An 18,315-nucleotide genomic window follows, 5' to 3' on the forward strand; every position below is an offset into this window, starting at 1 on the left:
AATGATCCTTTAATACAAATGTAATATACTTTCCCTATAAGAGTAATGTACTTTGGCAGTAAAATCGAATTGTGCATACAAGCCTTTAAGAATGTTCTCGTAGTGTATATTATGGATGTCTATCCTTGAATCAAAAATTTGCACTTTCCACTTTGTTATCAGATTCATCTTCTTCATCGTCGTCCTCCACATCATCAGATTCATCTCCTTCATCGTCGTCATCTTCATGGTAGTATTTGGTGAATATGCAACAAAATGTAAATTAAATATCAGATTTTATAAGGAGAAAATGGCCAAAATGAACAACTAAATTGATAATAGATTTAATGTTAACCAAATATACATTGCTTAAAGTCTCATCTGTTCCTTTAGAACAACCATAATGTTCATTGTACAAAGACCTTATGTGCCTCCATATAAGATTGATGATTTTGGAAGGTAAACACTATGCGATATGCTTGTATAATTTAATAATTATTTAACATTAATGTAATATGCTTTAACAAGAAACCAAATTATACATACCTGTCAGATGGTTTGTTTCTTTGCAAGTCCTAGAGTTGTGTCCTTGGCGGCCACATGTTTTGCAGTACCTCTTCTCTTTTCCTCTCTTCTTTAGCGCTTTTAACATTTGTGATTCAATTCTCTTGCCCTTGGTCCTACCCTTGTTTTTAGATTTTTTAGGAACATGAATCACCAACTTCTCAGCTATTTTGCAGCTCACGTACTTTTCTATTTCTTTCATCTTGTCTTTCTTCTTTGCTGGTACACTTCTGTTACTAATCATATCCAATCTAATATCTCTCAGTTTTTCAATCAAAAGCTTCATGTCGTTATCATCACACTCAGCTACGCTGACACAAGAATAAACCTCTTGGCACAGCTCAGTACTCAAACTTTTCCGGTCAGAAAACTTTTGAGAGACATCTATCAGTTTGCCATCTTTGTCAAAGACAGGCTTAGTCATTGCAGCTTTTGTCCATCTTTGCGCTATGTACTACTCTGGTATTTTCTGAAAATCTTGGTTGTGTAGAATCCAAAGGCAGTGCCTGCACAACAAGCCCATTCTCTGAAACATAGAACAGGAACAAGTAATCTCCATGTTATCTGGTGAATATGCTACGTTCCATGACTTATTTGGCATCTGCAAGTCTGTTAGAATATATATTTTTGTCTCATCAATCTTCTCCACATCTTTAAAACGGCAATCAGACAAAGCTACAACCAATTCTGTTTGGAAGTCTTTGACAATGTTGTGCGAGTACATTTCAGAAGCATGGACTTCAAGGTTTGACTTTGTTTTCCGTGGGATTTTAGAGTGTTTGTTGTCACTGTTCAATTTGGACTGCTTGTGTCTTTGTGCTTCCAAGGCACTCTCATAGCACCCCCAAAACTCAACAAGGGTCAAATGAGGTGTGAGGAACCTGTCAAAGAAACTGTTTTCACTCTTAGACCTAGAAGTAACTCTCATCAAGCCAGACATTGAAACATCTTTAAAATAGGCAGGGATCCACTGTTCCCTGAGATCGTACAAATCTGAAAACCACTCGTGTTCTACAAGTTGATAATCAGTCATTATCTTCCCCCATTGTTCTTCGAATTCATCAGGCTCAAGTTGGTTGTTCCAAACACACCTATTGAGCCTGGTCTTAAAATCCTCATCTTGAAACAGTTGATAAGCGACTTTCTCTTAGTTTCTTCATTATGTGCCACATGCACATCTGTGTGTTGACTCCTTAAACACTTAGGGACTACCGACTTCATTGATTTGTCCTGATCAGTAATTATAATTCTCGGTTGGCACCCGCCCATTGCTTCCAAAAATGTCTTGAACAGCCACGTATAACACTCAATACTTTCATCACCTATCAACCCAGCTCCAAACGTTATTCACCTTTTGTGGTGATCAACTCCTGTGAAAGGCACAAACACCATATCGTATTTGTTTGTTCCATATGTAGCATCTGCTGATAAAACCTCACCGAACAGCATGTAGTTCTTTATGCAGATCGGATCTGCCCAAAACACTCCAGCCAGGCACTTGTTTTCATCTACTATAAAATCAAAGTAAAATGAACTGCATGTGTCTTTTCTCCCAATAAGATTTTCAACAAACATTTGTGCATCAAAATTACCAATGTAGGTTTTTATATCCCTGACAAAGTTTTTGAAATCAATCTCAGTAGCCCCAATGTTGTCGTAACCTCCACACAGCTCCTTCCAACCTCTATAGGCTTTCACACCACCTAGTTTTAGCACCTTTACCTTTGTGACAAATTGCTTCTGTACCTCTGTCATTTTTCAGTTTCCTTTCAAGAATATTGTAGATTGAGCGAAGCAAGTGGATGGTTATGCGCTTCATCGAACGGTAACAATATAAGTTCCATTTTCTTGGTATTTAAACCGCACTAATGCACGACAGTCAATTCTTGTAATCGGCCTCACACGGCTTATGTCTGTCACATCGATTCTTGCATCATTCTCGCAGGTATCGGTATCAGTATCAGTCCTCTTCCTTTTCCTACTTTCCTTTACACCTTGCCTATTGCAAACAACATTCCTTAATGCAAAACTGTTTGGTAACTCATTACCTTTAATCCTTTTTGTTGTTGCAAGTCTTGGCGTAAACCCACAGATTGTACAATATTCTTTGTAGAATAACTCTGCTGATTCTAGCGTTTCGAATACTTGTCCTACTTTAGGTTTATTTTCCTCTGGGCAGAATGGAATGTACTGGAGTGCATTTAATGTTTCAATTCTTGTCCTTGGTGTTTTAAAGCTGTTATTTGTAGAAGAAGATGTAGTTGCATCACTTGTACTCATTGTCTGGTTCAACAGTAGTTAAATAAGTAAGTATATTGAATATTATTGCACCAATAATGCAGTAATCCAATTCTAATATGCTCTACAAAGATTGGCAATTTATTTCGTACAAATAAAGGTTCATATATAATGTATTCCTGCGAATGTCCATTATCATGTCTTTAAAGGAACATTTATTTTACTGCTAATGTTCATAGGAAATATTGTTGTCCATTTTGATATAGCATATATATAATGTATTGAATGCTAATGACATTAAACAAAGAAATAGTCATAATATTATTTCATTAATATTAGAAAAATATTTACAAAAGCCATTTCAGGCTTTCAAAATGATAAAGCACTACTACAAATACAGGCAACCACAACGGCCCTTTAACAACGCTTATTCACGAAAATCATCAAAACACGTTGTAGAATTTATTCCGCGAATTTTACCAAACTTAATTACAACGGTTATGTGTTGTTAACCGTTGTTATTGGTTTTAAAAACGGGTCATACTTAAACAACCGTTGTTAATGAAAAAACTAATAACAACGGTTAAATTTTAACCGTTGTTAATGGTTTGGTGCCAAATTAGTGAAAAGTAATCATAACGGTTATATTAGAACCCGTTTTCAATACTTTTTAACAACGGTTGTAGACTCAATAACCGTTGTTATTAATATTATGAAAATCTTAAGAATAACATATTGCTTTATTCTGCTATACGCTACAAACACAAACACAAGCTAATACTGCTACTATATCATCCTCCATTCCTCCCTGATCGTCTCTCTGTCTTCATCTCCGTCACTGTTGTCACGTCTTCTCTCCCTCATCGTGTTTATCAATCAGGTATATATATGTTTCTTAGCAACGCTTATAACTAGATATAGGATTTTTTGGGTTATTATCTAATTTGTTGATAATTTAGCTTAATTGCTTTCCTGAATTTCGTTTATTTGTTTGCCTATTATTGTATTTTCTGAATTAGTTGCCTATTATTACGAATGTAGAATAATGACTCGAACTTGGATGATTGATGCAAATATGAGTGACCGCACCTACAAGGATGGTTTAGCTGAATTTTATGAATTCGTTTCGAACAATTTGAAAGGTTCTTCTAGTATTGCATGTCCTTGTGAAAGATGTGGTAATATTAGCTATATGGCTTTTCCGGACGTTAAAATACACCTAGAAAAGTGGAGATTTAGTCGATCCTATACACTTTGGATTTTTCATGGGGAATTATTAGAGGAAGAGAATAACTCTGAAGAAGATGATGTTGAGGTACACGAAAGGCTAAGCGATGATCCCGAGTTTGCCGAGTTTTTGAGTTGGAAGAGTTGGAAGTAGAGAAGTTGAATGTTGGGTCTATAGATAATGAAGAGAATGATGATGAGTCCATTGTTTTTGAAGATGTAGGTGATGACACTAGTAATTGGGATGATCTTAACAACATGTATGAGAAGTTGTGTGAGTCGAAGCACCTCGTATCTTTGGTTGTAAGTTCACAAAAATGTCTACTGTGGTGAAGTTGTATAATATCAAGGGGGCAAATGGGGTGAGTGACACGTGTTTCACTAGTTTTTTAGCCTTGATAAAGGAGTTGCTTCCTGATGGTAATGTTTTACCTGTTAAGACATATGAGGCGGAAAAACTAATAAGAGGAGTGGGTATGAAATATGAGAAAATACATGCATGTCCAAATGATTGCATATTGTATCGGAAATTATATCAAAACTTAACCAATTGCCCTAAATGTTTGGAGTGGCGTTATAAGGATAAGGAAGGGATCCCGGCTAAGGTGTTGTGGCATTTTCCATTGATACCAAGAGTCATAAGGATTTATGCGAATCCTGATGATGCAAAAATGTTAACTTGGCATGAAACAGGAAGAATAAATGATGGAAAGCTAAGACACCCGGCAGATGGTAAGCAATGGAAATCGTTCGACGCTAAGTATCCCGAGTTCGGCAATGAACCTAGAAACTTACGTCTAGCGTTGTCCAGCGATGGGATGAACCCACACGGAAACATGAGTAGCCAACATAGTACTTGGCCGTAGTGTTGGCTATTTATAACTTACCTCCATATGTGTGCATGAAAAGAAAGTATTTGATGTTGTCGTTGTTAATTTCCGGCCCTAAACAACCTGGAAATGATATAGATGTATATTTGGAACCTCTTCTAGATGATTTGCGATTGTTGTGGGATAGTGGGATAGAAGTATTTGATGCATATAAGAACGAAACTTTCAATTTGAGAGCGATGTTATTGTGTACAATAACTGACTATCCGGCTTATGGCGACCTTTCTAGGCACACAGTTCATGGGAAAGAGGCTTGTCCATTGTGTGGGGAGGATATCGAGTCTGAATACTTGAAGTCTTCTCGTAAGTATGTGTATATGGGAAATAGGAGGTTCTTGTCTCATGACCATTGTTATCGCAAGATGCAGAAAGCATTCAATGGAAGACAAGAACTTCGTCAACCTCCTAGAATTTTGAGTGGGCATGAAGTTTATCAGAAAATAAAGCATATTGAGATAGATTATGGGAAGAAGAGCGGCTCTAAATTGTCTACTCGTGGGTATAAGAAAAATCCATATTTTTTGATAAACTTCCATATTGGCTCGACTGGAGGTCGGCATTGCCTCGATTTCATGCACATTGAGAAAAATGTCTGTGATAATATTATCAATACCCTTCTGAATGTTCCTGGTAAAACAAAGGATAACGCCGCAGCTAGGGAAGATATGAAAATGATGGGTATTAGGCTAGAGTTGGCACCACAGAAGAGAGGTGATCGTACATTTTTACCGCCAGCAGCTTTTACCCTTTCACGGAATGAGAGAAAAGAGTTCTGTGCATGCTTGAATGGAATTAAAGTGCCACATGGTTATTCGTCGAACATCAAAAGCCTAGTGTCGATGCAAGACCTAAAACTCACCGGGTTAAAGTCACATGATTGTCACACTTTGATGCAACAATTACTACTTGTGACTATTCGTTCCATTTTACCTGAAAAGGTAAGATATGCTATAACTAGATTCCGTCTCTTCTTCCAGTCCATATGCGAGAAAGTCATCGATCCCGATGACGCGGATTCATTGCAGGACCTCGTTGTAACCTCTCTTTATCAGTTGGAAATGTATTTTCCACCCTCTTTCTTCACTATCATGATTCATCTGACCATTCACTTGGTTAGGGAGATTTTGTACCTTGGGCCCGTGTACTTGAGATACCAGTATCCTTTCGAAAGATTGATGAAAGTCTACAAGGACTATACATCTAATCGGTATCGTCCGGAAGGTTGTATTGTTGAACGCGCTATTTTAGACGAAGCTCTTTCATATTGTTACGCTCATCTCTCCCCTGAGGAGTTGATTGGCATTCCTAAGAATCGTCATAGTGACTGGATGACCGGAAAAGGTATTAGGGGCCGGGTTGAAAAAATTGTGACACGTGAAATGTTGCATTTAGCACACATGTATGTGCTAAACAACGAAGATGAGGTGCAACCTTATATTCAACAACACAAAGATGAGCTCAAATACGATCACCAAAACAAGACCGAGAAGTGGATTGCGAACGAGCATACGAAGACGTTTCCCGAGTGGTTTAGGAATATTGTCTTACGAAGTGTCTTGATCAAACTGGTGATGACATCTCTCCTAGGTTACTACGTCTTGGTTTAGGTCCAAATGCCAGGGTCACCTTTTACAACAGTTTTGCCATTAATGGATATACTTTTTACACCCGCGAGCAAGATGAGGTGAGCACAATGCAAAATAGTGGTGTAAGTTCTGAATTTGAGGCAATGCACTTTGCTACTTCAAAAGATAAAAAGCCTATTTGGGGAAAATGCCTTTATTATGGTGTTATTCAAGAAATATTGGTACTAGATTACATTGATTTCACAATGCCTTTGTTTCGATGTAATTGGGTTGATAACAACATCCATTGTGTCCGAAAGGATAAGACGGGATTTACGTTGGTCAATCTGGGTAAGGTTGGCAATAATAAGGATGATCCTTTCATAATGGCATCCCAAGCTAAACAAGTGTTCTATGTCACCGATCCTATGGATAAGAAGTGGTCTGTTGTACTGTCTATAAGGAAAAGAAGGAGTAGTCCATCCGATAATGGTGATGATGATCAGGATGTCGTTTTTGAGGGAATGGATCAGTCTACCACTGTATCTTATTTCGACGATGTTGACACTGATCATGAGGACACTGAAAGCATCTATATGCGTGATGACCATGGTGAAGGTATTTGGGTTAACGAAAAAACTATGACATCCAAGAAACGTCCCCGATCCTGAGATAGTTCATCAGGACAAAGTATGCATGCATCTTTGGTGTTGTCTTATTTTCTTGATCTTATTATTAGATGTGGATCTTGGTGTTGAAATTGTTTGAATAGTGTTTAAAGTATATGGTGCTTATAACATTACAGTATGTATTGTTACTGAGTTTGGACCTGTAATGGAATTACTGAGTAATTTTAAAAAAAAAAAGAGGTTCAACAATAACAACGGTTATATTTAAATTACCCGTTGTTAATACTTTCAACAACGGGTGTAGTACCTCTACCCGTTGTCAATTTTTTTTTTGACATATTTCATTTTGGCGCAAATTTGGTGAAAATATATTACAACGGGTATATTTTAACCGTTGTAATAAACTTTTGACAACGGTTTACTTTTATTGACCCGTTGTTATTAACATATAACAACGGTTCTTCTTTGAGCACCCGTTGTCAATAGTTTGTCTTAATAAAAAACTAATATAGAAACCCATATAGCATGCCATACACAAACACACACAACATTATTAGTTCAACCGTTGGTATCCTGTGTTAATTCTTCTCTCTTCCTCGCTTTTTAAATTCTCGTCGCCGGCCGTCGCCTTGATTTTGCCGCCTTGATTCCGTTGCCTTCCTTATCATCCTGCTCGTTCTCTTTATCATCATCATCAACGGGTATGTTCACTTTAATTTTGTGTTTCGTCATTAGGGTTTTAAGACGATCATCTTGTTTCTTTTTCATGCATCTGTTTGTTTTTCGTCTTCTTTGTTATCTTTATCATCCCGCATCATCTACTTTACTCCTCTTATAAGGGTTTAGGATTTTAGAAGCTCAATCTGTTGTTTTAAATTTTCATTCCTATTAGGGTTTAGGGTTTTAGATAATACTCTGCATGTACGTTGTTAAGTTGTTCATTTCCTATATCATTCATATTTGGGTTTTAGGATTATCATGGGTGAAAAACGTAAAAGAAGTCAAAAGAATAATAAGCCTGGTGATAATAAGCCTGGTGAGAGGGGTGCTACGAAGTGCCAGAAAGTCCTTGCAGCTATAGCCGCTAAACAGCCGTTCGAAATAACATGGAGTGAGATGGGTTTCCCTACTGGTCCAAATGCGGGTCTTTTCTCCAGTTGGATTGGTGCTTGCACAAGACAGTTTGTGCCTATCCATTTAGATGATTTTAGAACTTTGAATCCAAAATTGGCAGAGTTATACTTGGCTCGTGTAAAGGAAGGCTTTATTATACCCGATAAAAGCCATGATGAGTATTTAATGCATAAGGCAGCGGATGTCCACAGGCAGTGGAGGTGTGGCGTTGCTAGGGATTGGTTGTATGTGGACAAGGCAACGGGGGAGATGCGTAAGAGCCCACCGGAAAACAAGTGTCCCACCATCAAGCAGGAACAATGGGATCTTTTCAAAAAGATGAGAACTACTGAGAAGTTTCAGGTTAAATATCCTTGCCTTTTAACGATTTACCTATTATTTTTTTAATTAATGAGTCCTTTATATAATCTTTTTATTATCTCATCTACTTGCGCTTTTATATAATTATTTGAAGGCCGTTAGCAGAAGAAATCGTGCTAACATTTCATGCAAGAAGGGGAAATTCTATGGTTCTCGAGGCGGTTACAGAAAGATAGAAGAGGACCTCGTAAGTAGCATGCATTATTCCCCTGTGAGACTTTATTTTTTTAATCACACTTGGACTTGCATTGATACACATTTACATGTATAACTGTTACCATGTTAATGTGTAGGTGGCAAAGGGAGTGAAAGAGGTGGATCGGCATGTAACTTATAAAGAAGGGCACACGCCTAAAGGATCCCGGTCGTCGCGTGACAAATATGATGAGGAAGTTTTGGCCAACATAGTAAGCATTATTTTATTAAGACGAGTTCATTACTAACGTTATTATTTTAGTCACAAATATAATTTGAAGTTTATTTAATATATTATAGGACAACGTATTGAAAGAGGTAGAAGAAGGGAAATTCACTCCCAGTGGTCGTAATGACGTTCTTGCTAGAGCGATCGGCCGACCCGAACATCCAGGTCGTTTGAGGGGCGTCCGTTACAGGTTGGAGTAACGAAATATTATGGGAAAACGCCCGAGATAAAGAAAAAAAGGAAGACTAAGTCCGAGAAGGCCGACATGGTAACATTTATTCTATTATTTTCATTTAAGTTCAATTCACATGTTATTGTTGGGATAAAAATTGCTGACACATTAAATTCTTGGCAAGCGACTTGATTAATGGCATCCGTACTACTAAAGTGAATCTTTGGAGGTAAGCTTTCGAAGAAGAAGTGAAGATGATGAAGGATGTCATTTCTAAAGGGGGTAATAATAAGGTACAACAGATTGGTCAAGAGGCCGCTACTACCTTGGCAATACATGAGAAGGAAGTATCGGTTAACGAGATTCAGAAAGATCAGGTACCTAATAATGCTTCTGAAGTTGTAACAACTAAAGCCGATCAGGTACCTAATACTTTCTTATTTTTCTTTTTTTTTTTTTTTTGGGTAAGATCCGGGGTGTGTTCACCTTGCCGGCTCTAATGCTATAACCCGACATGGTGCCATTGAATTGGTTAATTTTATTAGGTAAATAATGGGTCCGAAAAGGAGATGCAACTTGAGAAGACGGCTGATGGAAAACAACAGCATACATCCCCTTCAAGTCGGTTCCCTGTTTTGAAGTAAGGTATGCATGAAGTGTTTAATTAGTTAAATTTATATGAATTTGAAGTTTGTGCAAAAATCGGCCTGAGACAAAGCGTTTTTGCAAAATCTTTTGAATGTTGAAGCGTTTTTGCAAAGATATAATAATGTATGTGTATATTCTTCAGGCCGTAAACAAGAGGCCGGTTATTCTTCTTGACCCTAAACCGAAAAGCCACATGTGCGTGTTGGCGGGGTCTCGTAGAAACCAAATCTGCTAGCGGAAAGCGTAGTTCATGGCGAAAAACTTTTGCCGAATCATAGAATAGTAGAGATAACTACGGTCTTTCCAGGCCATGAAAACTTTCAACCGCCTGTCCCGATTCGTGACGACATTACCATTACGGGAGATGCGCTTGGAAGTTTCATCCAATGGCTGAAACTCACATCTACTTGGCGAAGATATCTCCGCCGCCTCGCGGAAAGCGAGTTGGGGTTAGAAGAAATACCTTTATATATATGTTACATTTTTAATTGTTGAATGTTTTTATATGTTAAATTTATATGTTATTTTTTTTTGTAGGGAACAAAAAAGACGGCTTTGGCGGATAAGCCTAAGTCCACAGACATGCCAACGACCTCGTCGAGCCAACAACTTGATGAGGTATTTAATTAACTTCTCCATTTTTTTAAAAATTAACCTCACTCCCTTTATTTATATTTTGTCTGTATTTATAAAAAGCATGGTAATTTTGTGTAGGGGACAAAAAAAGACTGATAAGCCTAAGTCCCCACCAGTCTTACACCTCGCTACTACTACCTCATCATTGAAAAAGAGCGGGTTGACGAGGTATTTAATTAAGTACGCTTTTATTTTTATTACTCCAACTAGGATATGTTACCTTTGGATTTTTTATTATTTTAATTATCTACTACATGTGTAGGCTGGTGGTAGTAGCACAAAATCAAAGACTCATTCTTTCCGGACTGAAAGTTAGGAGTTTAAACTCCACACAATATAAAGGGAAGGATTACATGCAAAAAGTAAGAACGGTGACGATGATGAGATTGCATGAGGAGGCTGGCCATCGCATAGCCACCGAGCAATTGATAGTTATTCCGCTCGAGGAGGATATTCTAGGGGCTGAGCGCCAAGCGCTTATATCATGGGATCTGCTAGCCGTATGGGGGTGGCCTAGACCAGATTGATATAGCACACATATTTGTTTGGATGAAGTAAGTTTCTTAATAAATAATTTCATAGTCTAATATTCGGACTACTAGATAGTGTTTTAAATACCGGAATTAATACCGTAATAATGTAGGATATTGAAATTGAGAGTGATCCCCGAGAAGAATATTCCATCTGATCAATACGGATTCCTGTGCCCCTATGTTTTATCTTTATTTATTCCGGATTTCTCGTTCGAACAACGGGTAGATTATATTGCTCAGCAATTGGCGACAACCAAGAAGCTGATTTTTGGCGCTTATAATGAAAAAGGGTAATAAACAAATTAATATTACGTTTCCCCTACAATTGCATTTTCATAACTAATATATGTACTTGTTAATAATGATGATGTCTCTTGATGTAGGACTCATTGGGTGCTAGCGGCCATCATGCCGACAAGGAATAAAGTTTTTACGGTTGGACTCTTTACATCATCAACCAAGCGAGACTTTTAAGCACTTGATTAATATGTAAGTTTATAATACTGATTTATTTATAATAACATTTTCATTTTTTATTTATAGAAAAAAGCTCTTTCATATTTTTGCCCCTAAAAAAATTAGTTTTACGCCTCCTTTTTTATTTTTTAAAAAAAGGGCCTTTAAGAAGAAAAGAGCAAACGAGCAGGATCAACCCACGAAAGATTCGATGTTGGCCCGATTTTATTACGATAACAAGGGTACGTGCTCAAATACAATAACATTAAGTGCAAAATCTGTGTTTAATACTAATACAATACCTAAAGTTCAAGATTATGATGTGAGCCTTCTCTCGTCTGTTTTTTTTATGTAATAATAGGCCCCTCGCTTGACCCGGATAGCATACAATGTGGATACTACGCTTGTCGGTTCATGTTGGAGATTATTAGACGAAGATATCTCGTTATTCCAGAAAAGGTTAGTAATAATTTAAACATGTGTTTATTACTTTTTTTTAAAATTAGAGCTAATGTTTGTCTTGCTTTGCTGCTATATATACCATGATGTTGCTAATGTTGTCTTGATTCTTTGCTATATATACCATAATGTCTTCTCTTTGTTTTTTTCGCAGTATGCAATCAACCCGTCACAACAGATTGAGCAGTACTCAAGTGTAGATATAGACGAGGTAAGAGACATGTGGGGCAACTACGTCTTAGAATATATTAGAAATGCATGATACTCAGAGTTTAGATCAACTTATTAGTAAATTTTTTGTTGAAGTTAGGGAATGATTAGTTCATGTAAATTCAACTCCTTGTATATATATATATATATATATATATATATATATATATATATATATATATATATATATATATATATATATATATATATATATATATATATATATATATATGATGATCATTTCTTTGTTGTGGTTGAATTGAATCTATTGAGTTCGATGAACCCATTTGTGATTTATCTTTAGTCTTTGGTATATGGTCTTTCTTTGACATATGCAGGTTTTTGAATGGCATGAAACAAATTTAATTTTTTAAAACATTAGGAGTTCGTAATAAAAACGGTTACTAAAAAAACCGTTGTGAATACCTTTCACAACGGTTAATAAAAATAACACCGTTGTGAATGACATTCACAAATACCCGCGCATAATATTCAACAACAGGTTTTAATCGAAGAACCGTTGTTAAAAGTCTTCACAATTTTGGAGGTAAAATTACAACAACGGGTATTAAACAAAGAACCGTTGTTACATAAATTTCAACAACGGGTATGTACCATAAACTCGTTGTCAAAAGACTTCACAATTTTGGAGGGAAAGTTACAACAACGGTTATAAATACGACAACCGTTGTTATATAATTCCCTTCAAAATTTTGAAACACTTTCCACAACGGAGAACACCCAACAACAACGGCTTTTAACCGTGGTGAATACTTTAGACAACGGTTTCATTAAATAACCAAACCGTTGTAAATACCTTCTACAACGGCCGCTTTAACAACGTCCGCTTTTTGTTTTTACAACGGTTTTTACCCGTTGTTATAGCCTGTATCTGTAGTAGTGAAGCCTACTAAGGCTTATACTGAAAAAAAAAAAACACAAGATAATACCTAATAATAATAAACAGAAGATAACACAACATATTTCTAAACTAATCTAACAGTCGGAGTCATAATAACCCTCATCCCCAGACTGTTCCTCAATTTCATATTCTTCTTCTCTTTCCTTTAAAAATTGTCGTTCTTGTCTTTTGTGATGTCTAATTATTTCTGCACGACTAGACATAGTCGTGCAGATGTAGAATCTGTCAAGGACCCGATTATTCTTTATGATAGTTATTACACCATTTTCATTTCCGTGAACCGCGCCTCGGTAATAATCCCTCTCCTTTACCTCTAGCTCGTTCCCTATAAGGAACCACTTTGACCAGCCCTTGCACACCATGGCCATGTTTTTCTTTTCTTCCCTCCCAAGTCGATTAAAAAAAATCCGGAGGAATGCCTCATTAGTAAGGAAATGATGTAAACGACGACTTGGGAGATGGTACATCCATCTCCACAGGAATGTCATCTCCATCAAACCAGTTTGAAGAAAACTGGCTTACTTTCCATTCCCTATAATGGGCCATGAAATTTTGTTTGTAAGCATCATTCTTGTAGGGAACTATCAGGCATTTTGAGTAGTCCATTGTTTTTTTTTTTAAGAAAATTAAGTACTTTTCTGAAGAGATTAAAAGTTTTGGTTATTGGAAAAGGTAGGGTGGAAAACTAGTTGTGTACTCTTTGGTTTATATAGTGGATTAATTAATTATAAGAAATTGAATTCTGTGAACAGTTGTGTCTTTTCAACTGACACAAACATAATCATGGTAATTAATAAATTGGGTGAAGTTATCTATGTTACTTTAATCTATTGCATAAAACAGTATATGCACATTATGAAAATACGTAATGGACATTTGAATTAAACTGAATTCACATTTTTTTCCAAATAATGTTCCATGTTCTTTTTTAAATAATTTAATTTACCTTTAAATATAATATAATGTACATTTTCCAAACAGTGCTTAATAATATTTTAGTTGTACCTAATTATCAGAAAATGCAAATTACGAATATAGATAGTTGACAATTTATTTTATGGAACATGTTTTTTTATAATTAATATAATGTACATTTAGAAGTAATATTCAAATTAATGTGAATAATTGCGTCTTTTCACCACATAAGCAAGTTATTTCGTACAAATAAAGGTTCATATATAATGTATTCCTTCGAATGTCCATTATCATGCCTTTAAAGGAACATTTATTTTACTGCTAATGTTCATAGGAAATATTGTTGTCCATTTTAATAGAGCATATATAAAATGTATTGAATGCTAATGACAGTAAACAAACAAATAGACACAATACTATTTCATTAATATTAGTAAAATATTTACAAAAGCCATTTAAGGCTTTCAAAATGATAAAGTCTACTAAGGCTTTTACTGAAAAGAAAAAAAAAACACAAGATAATACAAAATAACAATAAACTAGAAAACTAACTTAATATATTTCTAAACCAATCTAACAGTCGGAGTCATAATAACCCTCATCACCAGACTGCTCCTCAATTTCATATTCTTCTCTTCGGTTTTAAATTGTCGTGCTTGTTGTTTATGATGTCTAATTATTTCTGCACGACTAGACATAGTCGTGCAAAGGCAGAATCTTTCAAGGAGCCGATGATCCTTTGTGACAGTGATTATACCATTTTCCTATTCCCGAACCACCCCTCGGTAATAATCCCTTTCCTTTACCTCTGGCTCCCTCCCTATAAGGAACCACTTCGACCAGCCCTTGCACACCATTGCCATGTTTGTCTTTTCCTCCCTCCCAAGTCGCTCAAACAAAATTTGGAGCAAAGGCTGAGTAGTAAGGAAATAATGTAAAGGACTACTGGGAGATGGTACATCCATCTCACAGGAATGTCATCTCCATCAAACCAGTTTGAAGAAAACTGGCTTACTTTCCATTCCCTATAATGGTCCATGAAATTTTGTTTGTGAGCATCATTCTTGCAGGCAACTATCGTGCATTTTGAGTAGTCCATTGTTTTTTTTTTAAGAAAATTAAATACTTTTCTGAAGAGATTAAAAGTTTTGGTTATTGGAAAAGGTTTTAGAAATGAAGGTAAGATGGAAAAGTAATTGTGTACTCCTTGGTTTATATAGTGGATTAATTCAGTATAAGAGATTAAATTAGGTGAACTTAGTTGTGTCTTTTCAACCGCCACAAACATAATCATGGTAATTAATAAATTGGGTGAAGTTATCTATGTTAGTTAAATCTCTTGCATAAAACAGTATATGCACGCTATAAAAATACGTAATGGACATTTGAATTAAACTGAAAGCACATTTATTTTCCAAATAATGTTCCATGTTCTTTTTTAAATAATTTAATGTACCTTTAAATATAATATAATGTACATTTTCCAAACAGTGCTTAATGATATTTTAGTTGCACCTAATTATCAGAAAATGCAAATTATGAATATAGATAGTGGACAATTTATTTGATGGAACATGTTTTTTTATAATTAATATAATATACATTTAGAATTAATATTCAAATTAATGTGAATAGTTGTGTCTTTTCACCACTTAAGCAAGTTACAAACCGTCATTTGATATATTGAACAATTGCAAGACCACTTGCAAAAGGTAATAATTACTTGCACATCCTTATTATATATAATGCACATTTCACTAAGACTGATTGGACATTTCCTTATGAAACGTGTACAACACAACACAACACATTATTTTTACATGCAAAATTACTCTTCAGTTACTTCAAATTGCACACTTTTCCTTTCTCATTATTTTTAGTACATTTTTTCTCACCACAAAGTACATTTGCATTTATCATCCTCCTAAAATCAAACAAACAAACTATAAACCCTAATTTAACACTTTTCATTATAAAATTAATGTTTTTGTGGTTCTGTACATTAAATCTAGTTAACTAAATTTAATCAAATCCGAAATTAAGTTGAATTTAATCAAATTCAACTTTAACATCATCATAAAATCAATTCAACAACGATTCAGAAAGGAATTAAATAACATTGAATGAACATACATCAATATTGACTGTAGAAAACAATAATACCAGATGAATGACGAAATCAATTCCGATTTTCCTTACAAAGTTTTGATCTTGAAATAACTGAATAGCTGATGAATGCAAAAATTTGAACAAATTGACTCTGATTTGCGCTTCGAACACAGAAATTGATGATGAATAAACGATTTTAGATCACTAAATTTGATATCGAAAGACGAAAATTTACAAATTAAGGAAGGATTAATGATGAAATCGATTGATTTTGTTTCGTGTGGTTTGATTTTGTTACGTAGGCTTGATATTGCTGACATGTACAATCTTATTTTTTGTATTGCGTGAAATTCTAAGAGAAGCGCGCGTCTAATCTCAGCCGTCAGTCTTATTTGATGAACGGTTGAGAGCTGTTCTCACGGTTCTCACGATAAGCATCGTTCTCACCGGAACTCTACCCTAATAATAATAATAATAATAATAATAATAATAATAATAATAATAATAATAATAATAATAATAATAATAATAATAATAATAATAATAATAATAATAATAATAACTGTTTCGGTTGATCTTGTGTTGTGGGTATGCGTGTGGGTTGCTAGCATTTCGATAGCTTTGCATCTTTCGCGCCATGCCTGCTTTGGTTCGATATCACTGCCCTTTCGTTGGTCTTCATGGGTGTCGTGATGGTAGTGGAAAGGGCCCCGTTAAAGCCTCCCTCCTACGGCACTTTAAGGATCGCCATTGTCGTGGTGAAGCTATGGCACTTACACGTCAAACTCTTTCTGATAGTTTGACGGTTTTTTCTAATCTTTGAGACTACTTTGCGGCGGATGGGGGTGCGGTTATGTGGGGAGTGTCTTACCACTCATCCTTTTACTACTAAATGTCGGCATAGTGAGGATGGTTCTGTTGTGGATCCTCCGAATTGTGGTGATGGCCATGTCCGCTTTTTTATTTATGGTATTCCTCGGCCTTTTGTTCCATCTCCATCGGTTATCTCGTCTGATGTTGGGGTTGAGCCAGTTGGTTGGACTATCTCTTTGCTTGATCGTTTGCTTTCGTTGGGTTTGCGCACAGTGAAATCTATCCCTCCTAAGTGTCGTCTTGGGTTTGCTCGGGTTTTAAAAGGGGCTTTGGACGATGTGGGGTGGCTCTCCGGTGACCTCTCTGCGGATTCGTTTGATTGTGTTGCCCCTTTGTATACTTAAGACCTTTTCCCCGAGGAGTAATCTTGAGTGTAGGACCGTCCGTCGACGCGCGCCGGGAAGAGAGTATTGCGGTGCTATTCTTGCTTGGGGTGTGCCTGGTGGCGATTTTGCAACTCGTGCGGGCGACTTTGGATGAGGTTCCCCCTTCCTCTCTTGTGGAGGAGGATCTTGATTTGAGCGAGCTTAACCTTCGGCAATGTCGGAGGAAGATTTGTGATGGTCATTATCTTCTTTGTTGTGCGAGTGCTTTCTTCATCGTGTATTGCCCCTTACTCCGATGCCACTCTTGTGGCCTTGCGTGAGAAGCATCCTGTCGCCCCGCCTCCTTCTTTGCCTCCTTTGTCTGGGGATCATCATCCTCTGGTTGCCTCTTCGTCTGTGGTTTTGGATATGATTCGGAGCTTCCCACGCGGTACATCTTGTGGGCGGGATGGTTTTCGTGCTCAACACCTTATGGACTGTTTGAGTGGCGCTGCTGTGGCTATCTCTGATGATTTTATCACTTCTATTACTAGAGTGGTTAATCTTTTTCTTGAGGGCCGGTGTCCTCTTCCTCTAGGTGAGTACATTGCCAGCGCCCCTCTCACGCCACTTGTTAAACCGGGTGGTGGGGTTCGTCCTATTGCTGTTGGCACGGTCTGGAGACGACTTGTCTCTAAGGTTGGTGCTTTTATGGTTGGTCCTTCTTTATCTTCTTATTTTGATGGACTTCAGTTTGGGGTGGGTGTGTCCGGTGGAGGAGAGGCTATCTTGCATGCCTTGAACCGGCTATTTGAGGCTCGGGGGACTCAGGAGGGGCTTTCTATGCTGCTGGTTGATTTCCAGAATGCGTTCAACCTTGTTGACCGTTCGACCATGCTTCAGGAGGTTCGCCGTCGTTGCCCGGCTCTCTCCCGTTGGGTGGAGTTTTGTTATTCCAGCCCGGCCCGCCTTTTATGGGGAGCACTGTTTTGTGGTCTTGTCAGGGTGTTCAGCAGGGTGATCCGTTGGGGCCTTTGCTTTTCGCGTTGGTTTTGCATCCCTTGGTT

General features: G+C 36.8%; 1 protein-coding gene across 1 annotated transcript; it reads right to left on the reverse strand.

Annotated features, from left to right (window-relative positions):
- Positions 1-997: 997 nt before the first annotated feature.
- On the reverse strand, positions 998-2,298 carry LOC141600808 (protein FAR1-RELATED SEQUENCE 5-like). The gene is made up of 2 exons (XM_074421061.1): positions 1,895-2,298; positions 998-1,643 (listed from the first exon to the last, which is right to left on the reverse strand). Exons 1-2 carry the CDS (start codon positions 2,296-2,298, stop codon positions 998-1,000), a joined length of 1,050 nt encoding a protein of 349 aa, XP_074277162.1.
- Between the last annotated feature and the right edge of the window lie 16,017 nt (positions 2,299-18,315).

This window comes from Silene latifolia, chromosome 9 (genome assembly GCF_048544455.1).
Source record: "Silene latifolia isolate original U9 population chromosome 9, ASM4854445v1, whole genome shotgun sequence".
NCBI classification, from domain to species: domain Eukaryota; kingdom Viridiplantae; phylum Streptophyta; class Magnoliopsida; order Caryophyllales; family Caryophyllaceae; genus Silene; species Silene latifolia.